This window comes from Brassica napus, chromosome C8 (genome assembly GCF_020379485.1).
Source record: "Brassica napus cultivar Da-Ae chromosome C8, Da-Ae, whole genome shotgun sequence".
Classification (NCBI taxonomy): Eukaryota; Viridiplantae; Streptophyta; class Magnoliopsida; order Brassicales; family Brassicaceae; genus Brassica; species Brassica napus.
In genome coordinates this window covers 16110839-16120210 of record NC_063451.1, presented here as the reverse complement: position 1 = coordinate 16120210, position 9372 = coordinate 16110839, and the positions used below count along the sequence as shown (strand labels likewise).

General features: G+C 43.1%; 3 protein-coding genes across 4 annotated transcripts; 1 reads left to right on the top strand and 2 right to left on the bottom strand.

Annotated features, from left to right (window-relative positions):
- Positions 1–2176: 2176 nt before the first annotated feature.
- On the bottom strand, positions 2177–3768 carry LOC106412825. Its single transcript, XM_013853713.2, has 2 exons — positions 3150–3768; positions 2177–3066 (listed from the first exon to the last, which is right to left on the bottom strand). The coding sequence occupies exons 1-2, from the start codon at positions 3766–3768 to the stop codon at positions 2177–2179; spliced, it is 1509 nt and encodes a 502-aa protein (XP_013709167.2).
- LOC106414072 lies at positions 3063–7544 on the top strand. 2 transcript variants are annotated; one of them, XR_007327373.1, is made up of 2 exons: positions 3063–7004; positions 7201–7496. XR_007327373.1 is itself a non-coding variant. In XM_048765539.1 (2 exons), exons 1-2 carry the CDS (start codon positions 6795–6797, stop codon positions 7327–7329), a joined length of 339 nt encoding a protein of 112 aa, XP_048621496.1. In that variant the 5' UTR covers positions 6589–6794; the 3' UTR covers positions 7330–7544. The 2 variants fall into 2 exon arrangements, 1 of the variants encoding a protein (XP_048621496.1); XM_048765539.1 differs by having other exon boundaries at positions 6589–7004; positions 7201–7544.
- Positions 7545–7828: 284 nt separating this feature from the next.
- On the bottom strand, positions 7829–8562 carry LOC106412822 (transcription initiation factor TFIID subunit 11-like). The gene is made up of 2 exons (XM_013853711.2): positions 7932–8562; positions 7829–7836 (listed from the first exon to the last, which is right to left on the bottom strand). Exons 1-2 carry the CDS (start codon positions 8560–8562, stop codon positions 7829–7831), a joined length of 639 nt encoding a protein of 212 aa, XP_013709165.2.
- Between the last annotated feature and the right edge of the window lie 810 nt (positions 8563–9372).

Here is a 9372-nt window from a genome sequence, read left to right as displayed (position 1 = left end):
AGTTTTCCCACTCCAAGGACTGCCCTATTACGGAAGACCCTGATAGTGACGGAGCGTGAGGCCTACGTGAAGATGGTTGTGGCCTACGCGAAGGTCGTTCTTTTTGACACTCGGTCCTTGTTGAATCTTTGGTTTGTTTTGTCTGTGCTGATTTGCTACGTTCCAGGCTATGGAGGCTAACAATGAGTTCGCGGCGAATTTGGAAAAGCGCATGCAAGATGTCCCGCGCTTTGACGAGCTTTACGAGATAAAGAAGGTCGTTCGAGAACTAAAGCTTGGTTTGAAGATGGCTCAGGATCGGGAGCTTGCAAATGCCGCTCAACTGGCCGCTGCCGAGAAATTGGGGAATCAGGCTTCTTCCCTTGAAGCTCGTCTGCAAGTTGTGAGTAATGAGAGGAAATCGGCCCTCGAGCAATTTTCCTTTTTGGAAGCGAAGGTCGAGTCTTCTACTAATAAGTTTTCTGATGACCTTTGTCGCGCAACTTATGACGCTAAAAAGGCTCTGGCGGACAGCTACTTGGACTTGTTGGTATCTCTGAAGGAAAAGTGGGAGGAGAAGAAGGCCGCAACTGATTGTGAAACTCGTCTTTGGGAAGTTATGGCGAACATAGATATCTTGAAGGAAATCATGAATAACAATCTTCTAGCTTCGGGTGAGTTGTTGTGACTTTGAATGAAGGAGGTTGAGCTCGGATCCGAGCTTGATGTGATGGCGGTTTCGGATTTCTCCGTTGGGAAGCTTGATTTGCCTCAGATTTCGGAGGATCTGCCAGAGGATTTCTTTGCTAAGGTTCCCTCTGTGGCGGACGATGTGACGAAGTGCTTGGGTGGTCAGTTCGAAGATGACGAATTTGGCATCGAAGAGTAGTTTTAGGGTTTTTCTGTTTCTATTTTCCCCTTTTTGCTTTTTGTTGCTTTATTTATTATTAAAAAAGAAGGGGTCGTGAGTCCCGGTTTGTTTGCTGTTATTATTTGGTTTTTGTGAGGCCGATCTTTTGGGCTGGAGTCGATTTGTTGTAGACACTTTCATCAATGGTTTTGTTGTAACAAAAGATTTTGTTAGCTAGTTTTGTCGCGCTCGTTGGCGGAGTTGGCCGCAACCGAAGACTTGATCAGGGTCTTGGTTTTCGGTCGAATCTTACAGTTTTACGTTTTGTAGATATAAGAAATCTGATATGCTCGAACTGCGATATCAAAGAGCTATATTTATTAATATGTCGGATTTTGTTTTGTTGCAAACTTGCGAAAGAAAGGCAGTTTAATATTTTTGTGCCATTGTTACTTGGGTGTTGCGACGTGCTTCTTCTGAGTTTTGTGGTTGGAGGGTGACCGGACTCGTGTCGTGAGTTGCCTACGTACCCTCGTCGAGCGATCAAGTCATAACGTAGTTCGATTATTTTCCCTGAGACAAGGTCTGTTGGTCGGTGGTTCGTGTACATGAGTACGTTTGTTGTTGGTTTTGGCCGCTCGGCTAGGAGTGTTGCTCGATGTCTTTGAAGCTTGCGAGGTAGCATGTTCTGGAGCTCTTCTGACTTCCTCTGATAATCTCGACTCCTTTCGGGGTTGGAAATTTCAGGCATTGGTGATATGTTGAAGGAATTGCCTTCATGCTATATAACCAAGGTCTCCCAAGAATTGCGTTGAACGGGGCTGGACGGTCTATCACGATGAATTCTACGATTTTCTAAATTTCTCCGGCGGTTACTGCGAGTTCGATTGACCCGAGGGAATAGGTGGTCTGTCCTGCGAATCCGTTACGGGGTGGTCGTTCTTGTTTTAGGAGTGCTTTGGTGAATCCCATTCTTTTGAACGCGTCGTAGAAGAGGACATAGGCCGAGCTTCTAGTGTCGATCATTACTCGAGATAGTTCGCAGCCGCCGACGTCGAGTCATATTACGAGAGCATCGTCCTGTGGTTTATCGAGATTTGCGGTCTCATTTTTGTCGAAGGTGATTTGATAATCGGGACCTGATAGGGCCTCTCTTATTCCTACGCTGTTTTCGGCTCTTCGTTGGTACGCTTTGATCGAGTTGACTGAATTGCAGAACTTGGAGCCTTCATAAATGAAGTCGATTCGTCTTTTGCCTTTGTAGTGGGCCGGGATATTCCATCTCTTAGTCAGTGGTGGTCGGTAGCGTCTCTGCCCTCAAGACAGGTTGCGATTAAGGGTCTGCATTCAGTCTTTTTTCTTAATCTGTTGGGCAATCGGTTTTTTTAATAGCTCGCGAATTTTGGTCATTTTATTCTTTCTTTTGAAGTTGGGGATTTTTCCGCGAGGGGACTCTGTGTTTAGGTTGTACTGAGTGACAATGGGAGGGGTAGTGGCTTCATCGGTTTTTTCCAATGTGCGGATTGCTATTGTGATCTTGAAACGAACTTTCCCTTCGGTCTGGCTCTTGATTTTGTCGGTTGCATTGTTGTTTGGCCCCCACGAAATCATGTCGACTCTTTTCTTCGGAGCTGGGGGTTGAGAGCTCGGTGATTCATGCTCGATCTCCCTACCTCTTTTGTTTGTTGGGACTTTGGCCTTTCGGTTGGATTTTGGAGTCACTGGCTCTTCTTCTTCTTCTCCGGCTTCTTCAGTGGTTTTCTTATTTTCGTTTTGACTGCGAAGTGCGGTTTGACATTCTTCGGTCGAGTGGCCCTTGCGGTCATGGAAGGTGCAGTATTTGATGAGGTCGTATGTTGAAGACTTTTGTGGAGAATTATTTATTGCGTAGGAATGTTGCCCTTTGGTGGTTGGATCTTTAGAAGTAGCAGGCTTTTTGGTTGCGTTGTTCTTGTTCGCGCTATACTGTTTTTTCAAGGCTGCGACCTCCTCCTCGTGTCTGGCGAAATAAGAGTCTCGGTGTAGGGCGTCATCCAACGAAATAGGTGCTCGTACTGCCAATTCTTCCCTGAACTTGGATGAGAACCAGACACCATTCTTTAATGCCGCGAGGGCAACGACCTCGTTCAGATGTGAGATCTTGGCCTTGATTTCTCTGAATTTGTTTATGTATGCTTTTAATGGCTCGAAAGGCGCTTGTTTGAGATTCCAGAGATCTGCTTCGGTAACTCTTATCTCTATGAAGATTGAGTACTATTTGAGGAACGTAGATACCAACTGGGTGAAATTGTCGATTGAATTTTCTTCTAGTCCTGCGAACCACTCGAGCGAGGCCCGATGAGGTTCTCGGCGAAGAAGCGGCGGTAACCTGCTTCTTTTTCATCGTCGGTGAGGTGTGCTCTTGATATTGCTAAACGGAAGGCTCGTACATGGGCCTTCGGGTCTGTGTTTCTGGCGTATTCGGGGAATTTCAGTTTCCCGACGTGATGCAGCCTTACGCTGGCAAGTTTGTTTGTGAATGGAGTCCTTCTCGTTTCCTCGATGACCATGTTGATATCCGGGGCAGAGCTTGTTGCCATATGCACGATCGCATGTATCCTTTTGAGCTCGGCGTCGTTCCTTTCGATATAATTATGAAACGTCCCAGTTTCGGTCGGGATCCCTAAGTCTTCCCTTTGGGGGTCGATATTGACGGGACCGCGAAGATCATGTCTCCGAGCTTGTTCCGTTAGGTTATCGAATCCCGTTTGATGAAAGGTCCTCGTTGCGGATGGAGTTCGATTCTCGGAGATAGAATTGTTCGGTGGTGGGATCCGTGTCCTTGGTTCCCCCTTCCTTTCCGTTGATCCGTTCCGGAATTGGATCGGAGTGCTTCGTGGGCGTTGGAGCCCAGTGTCGATTTCGTCCAATCCACTGTAGCTTAAGCTTCGGTGGGTCATGCCTTGCGGTGGGGGTCATTGTGAATTTTCTCTCGTGTAGCGTCCAGATCGAGCGCTCGGGATCTCTGGAGTACCGAACAGTCCGGTTCTTTGGGGGTTTGATGTCGCTCTTAACGGATCGAGGAGCGTTTGATTTCTTTCTCGAGTGTTTGCAGCTCGATGCTCTGCGAGTTCCCTTTCAGCTTGGTCCAGTCTGTTAGCAATGGTTTGATTGGCGATCCTTTGGCTATGAATTTCGTCGATTAGAGTTGTCATCATTCCTCGAAGTTCGGTTAATTCTCCTCGAGTTTGGGCTAGAGGAGTCGGCAAACTCGGTCTGGATTGGGATCATGTTAGGTCATCATAGGCTTGTCTGTCTCTGGGACGGTTCCAGACTCGAGCTCCAGCTCGTTCCGGGATTGACGTCTGGTTGATCAGAAGAGATCGATCTTGACTCGAAGTCCCGATTGGAGGAATTCGTTGCGTCTGGGCTGTTTCGGTCGCGTCATTGGTTCCCGTTAACCCAGTTGGTGTCACTCCAGTTCCCGAGTCGGGTCCGACAGGATCGATGTCGTTGACTCTTGACGGCGCGGTTCCGGTGGTTTGGTTAGGATCTATAGTCGCGCTTAGGAAACTTAGATCGGTTTTTTAGCAAAGATATTTTTCGTTTATCTTCCCCACAGTCGGCGCCAAAATGTAGAACCTAAAATCTACACTAAGTATTTGATTGTGATCAGGAGTTTGATCTAGGGAAGACAAAAGATGTAGGCAATGATATCTTTAGAACACAACGATGTTAACAGTTTCCAGTAGGCAAAAATAGACTTTATTGATGAATAGGATCGAATACAATAAGTTGAACTAGATCGAATTACACAAATGAGATCGGTAAAGAAAATGATCTAAGAACAGGAGAAAACAAGGTCGATGTATGTGTGTAGCTCTCTCTAGGTTTTTCAACGTGTCCTTCTTCACGTTCCTTCTTCTTCCTTTATAGTGTGCCAACTTCGGGATCTTCGTAACTGCTCCGAGATCTCCGTCTCTTGTTCCACGATCTCCGCGACCTCGATGACTCCTCCTCGAGCTCGACTATTTGTTATGGGCTTCAGCTCCCCTAAGGCCCATGTCTTTGATCGCGGTCCGTTAAGGTATTACCGAAAATTGGGTCCAACAGACATGGTATTTCGAGATGCTCAAAACTGCTATACCAGACTCTTCCGAATTAGTGTTTATGAGCGATGGAAACCAGAGCCTCATCGCGGCTGTAGCTAATGTGTTTCCACGGTCTCACCATGGCCATTGTATATGGCATTTGGCTCAGAATGTGAGAGGGCATGCTGTAATACCAGCAAAGCCATAGTCGCATGGAAATTTATGAAGTTGGCAAGGTATTACACATTGGCTGAGTTCGAATCTGCTTACGCATCTTTTAAGGTGAGATTTCCTTCAACGTTTATGTATGTGGAGGAGCATACTGAGAAAGACACATGGGCTAGGGTTTATTTCCCATGTGACAAATACAACTTGGACACTAGCAACAGTGTTGAGTCAATGAACAGCGTGTTTAAGGAGGCAAGGAGGTATGCCTTAATACCAATGTTGGATACGATCATCAAAAAAATTTCGGACTGGTTTAATGAACATCGGAAGGACGCTGCGTCTGGATCGATGGATACCAAACTGGTTCCTCTTGTCGAGATTCACTTGCATAACCTATGGGGCAAAGATGAGAAAACACCAATGCGTGAGCTAAATAGTTATGAGCTTGAGTACGAAGTAACTGACACTGATGATGGGAAGAATTATGCTGTGAACTTGATAGCGAAGAGCTGTACCTGCAAGGTGTATGTTTATGAGAAGTGTCCTTGTTTGCACGGACTTGCTGCTTACTTATATTTTCTTGAGGTTGATGCTGCTCCTGGTCGTCGACGTGAGGTCAAGTTAGAGTATCATGAGTTGTGCTCAAAATATTACTGGACGGAACTTTGGGCATTGGTTTATTACAAGACCATTTATTCTGTGCCGAACAAGTCTGATTGGAATGTACCAGATCACATCAAAGAGCTTCAGATCATACCTCCGGATCGCCTCAAGAGAAAGGGAAAGAAAAAGGATAAGAGGAATCCATCTGTTGGAGAACGGCATAAAAGAACACAAAACATAAGGCGACCAAGGCAAAATTTTGGTTTGAATTGGCTATTGTTTGGAGACCAACGTTATCCGACTGAATGAATTTTTTTGGGTTTTGGAAGGCATCGTCTCCAGTATGTTTGATTTTTATCGGTTTTGTATTTTTTAAAACTTTGGAATACTACGTCTTCTAGTAAAACTTTGTAATGGTATTCTTTGCCGACAAGTATGTTTGAAAGTAAATTAGTATTCAATTTTTGATAGAACACATATTCCTAATTTTTGATAGAACACATATTCCTACTGAAAATATATTAGTGAAAATAACATATATTTAAAATAACATGTAGTAAAAAGCTCATAGTTTCACATTTTCTCTTGTACATTTCATTGTCTTTCGGAGAACACTTTCTTAGTAAGATCAACTTATAAAGGAGTATTCTACAAAAATCTTGATTTCAAACATATTATTTCACTAATCACAAATGCTTACATGGTAATGCAAAAATGAAAAGTAAAACTTTGATCAAAAATTAAAAATATACGTAAAACTAAAAAAAATAGAAATCTCAAAAAATAAAACTATGAAGAAGATTGGTAAAACTAGAAACTTCTGTATAACTAAGAGCAAATGTTTTGGGGGGGGGGGGGGGAAATAAAAATTATTTTCGCGCCTATACGTAAAAACCCCAAAAATTCAACTATTTGGGTCAAAAAGTTGATTCCCCTACTCAGTTTTCCAGTCGTATCTCTCACTTTCCCAAGAACTCTCTCTCTCTCTATTCTATCTTCTATTTATCTTCTTTTCCTTTCACTCTCACCCATTCATTCACATATCTCTTTCTCCTTCCTCTGTCTCTCTTTCACTCTTTTTGACGCTCTTTCCCTTCCCCGAACAGAGACCTTCCCTTTGCATCATGACTCATCCGCATGAGGAGATGAGGGAGATGGAGGAGTTGAAGAACCACTACGACATGATAGGGTTCATTGCTGATGCCCAATACGGGATTCCAACCCGTTGCCCATGTGGAGGTGAAATCATGAAGGATGCTTCTCCAAATCCGAAGTATCCATCAGATTTCGATACTTTACCTGGGCGTAGGTACTTATCCTGCAAGAGATACAAGGTAATCTTTGCCTTCGTCGTAAAACTTAGTGAAACTGCGTAATACTGAAGTTATACTAGATGTATAATACTGAGTGAAACTGCGTAATACTGTAGTGATACTAAATGTATAATACTAAGTGAAACTGCGTAATACTGAAGTGATACTAGATGTATAATACTGATTAAAACTGCGTAACACTGGGTTTTCCGTGTAGGACGATGGGATGCACTTTCGTCAGCCATGGGTTTTCGGTGTTGAGGAAGAAGTTCGAAGCCTAAGGAGGGAGGTGGATGATATGGCTGCAGAGATTGCAAAGCTTAAGAGGCTAATTACCCGTCCATGAGATTCTCGATTCTATGTTCTTGGTTTTATATGAGTTTGTGTTACAAACTTTGTCTTTGTTATCTTGATTTCGGAAAATACAAGTCTTTGTTTGATAAGACTTGTATGGGTTTATGTGTTAAAACTTATGTTATCTTATCGATCACTTATGATATGTGTTATGTTAAACTTATGTTATATTAAAACTTATCTATCTATAATAATAAAGTTGGATTATCTCTCTCCTTATGAAGCCACATCAACAGTGTGCATAGGGAAAATTTGGACACCCGACACTCTTTCATTTACAAAATTTTGAATCAGCCGTCTCTCCCAAGCCTACAAAAATATTCCATAAAAAATGACCAATGAGAACATTTAACCACGTCACTTAAGCAAACGCTTTTTCATCTCGCTTCGTCTTCGTCTCCTTAAGCGATCACTTCCTTGGTTTAGAGAACATTCCCATTGGCTTAGAGAACATTCCCATTGGTTTGATTACCTCGGTTACCTAGGTTCCATCAGATTCCTGCAAGTAATTAAGTTTTAATCATGTTATAGCACTAGTTCTAATCAAGTTCTAATGAAATGTACAAAGTGTTACTGATTATTCCAAAGTGTTACCTCTTCCGCTGGCCTTCCGCCCTCTTCGTTCGCAGTCACCATCACCTTGACCATCAGAGTCATCGCCAGATTCCTCTACATTGTTTGCTAATCCCTTCTCTCCTACTTCTTCCTCTAATTCTTCTTCTTCTTCGACGTCTTCATCAGAGGCATCTGACTTTTCTTCTCCTTCGACGTCTTCATCAGAGGCATCTGACTTTTCTTCTCCTTCGACGTCTTCATTAGAGGCAGCTGACTTCTCTTCTCCGTCGTCAACTTCGTTGTCTTCATCAGAGGCAGCCGACTTCTCTTCTCCCACGTTCGCTTCATCGTCCTCCAATTCTCTACTCCGACTCACCGGAGCAGCGGGACGAGCCTCAGGAAGATCAGATTTTCTCAATTCAGAGTCATCTCTTGCATCAACCGCCACCGCAACATCCACGAGAACATTTATCGGCGCCGATACATCGCTCGTCTTCTCCACAGCCGTCATCTCCTCCACAGCCGTCGTCTCCTCCAGAGCCGTCGTTTCTGACTTCTCCGTCGTCATTTTCTCCATCGCTCCGTACTTTGCTTTCTTCGCGGATTTTTTTTTCTTCTCCGATCCCAGTGGATTCTCCTTCTTCCTCTTACCCCGCCTCGTTTCCACCATTCTGTTTCTCCAAGAGTTCGTTTTGTCGTCGATTAGTTGAGAGAGAGTTGAGAGAGAGTTGAAAGAAAGAGTAATCAATTTGGGATTTCTTTGGGAACCAGGGTTGGGTTTTGTTTGAGTAAAACCAATAGGTTTGATTTTGAGAGAGTGGTTTAACTGGTTTTACTGGTTAGACGGTTTGATGATTTCGGTTTACATGATTTCCAATCAAATGCAGGTCGGGTCGGGTCGGGTGGATAAAATCCAGGTACAAATTGTAATTTTTATAACTTCTAAAGGGTTTTATATCTTTATCTTATTAAACGAATTAAAAATAATTCATTTTTCTTTCTGTTTTATATGTGGTCCTTTAGAGATTGGCTTTTGACATTTGGGGGCAATAGAGGAGATGGCTCACTTGCCATCTACCCTCTTTAATCACATTTTTTGCAATAAAAACGCTAGAAGATTTGCATTTCTTGATTAAGTGGACAGTCTCTAATAATTAATCTTTGCCGAAACATAGTGGCTAGATTTAGAAAGTCTCTGAAAAGATGTCCAAGTAGCGTAAGTTTAAGAAGAATAAATGTAAAGTATTTAAAAAAAAGCTCAAGAATAAGTGAAGAAATTGGTGTTTTACAGGCGGACTCTTAAAGGAGGATGATTATTTTTTAGAACAAAGCTGGTATAGTATATATGAAAGGTATGGACTGATGGAGGTAAGAAACATAAGAGGATGCATGTCACCTTTACATGCAAAATTTAAAGCTCTCATATGAGCGATGGAATGCATTAAATCCCTCCAACAATTTTAAATGATGTTATTATCAG

Excerpts from the sequence above, each read along its gene's own strand:
- LOC106412825 (XM_013853713.2), bottom strand. The coding sequence starts at position 3,768 with ATGACCCACCGAAGCTTAAGCTACAGTGGATTGGACGAAATCGACACT. Across the intron at positions 3,067-3,149 it reads CATCGGGCCTCGCTCGAGTG|AGATAAGAGTTACCGAAGCA; the intron begins GTTCGCAGGACT and ends CAATCTTCATAG.
- LOC106414072 (XM_048765539.1), top strand. The coding sequence starts at position 6,795 with ATGACTCATCCGCATGAGGAGATGAGGGAGATGGAGGAGTTGAAGAAC. Across the intron at positions 7,005-7,200 it reads TATCCTGCAAGAGATACAAG|GACGATGGGATGCACTTTCG; the intron begins GTAATCTTTGCC and ends TTTTCCGTGTAG.
- LOC106412822 (XM_013853711.2), bottom strand. The coding sequence starts at position 8,562 with ATGGTGGAAACGAGGCGGGGTAAGAGGAAGAAGGAGAATCCACTGGGA.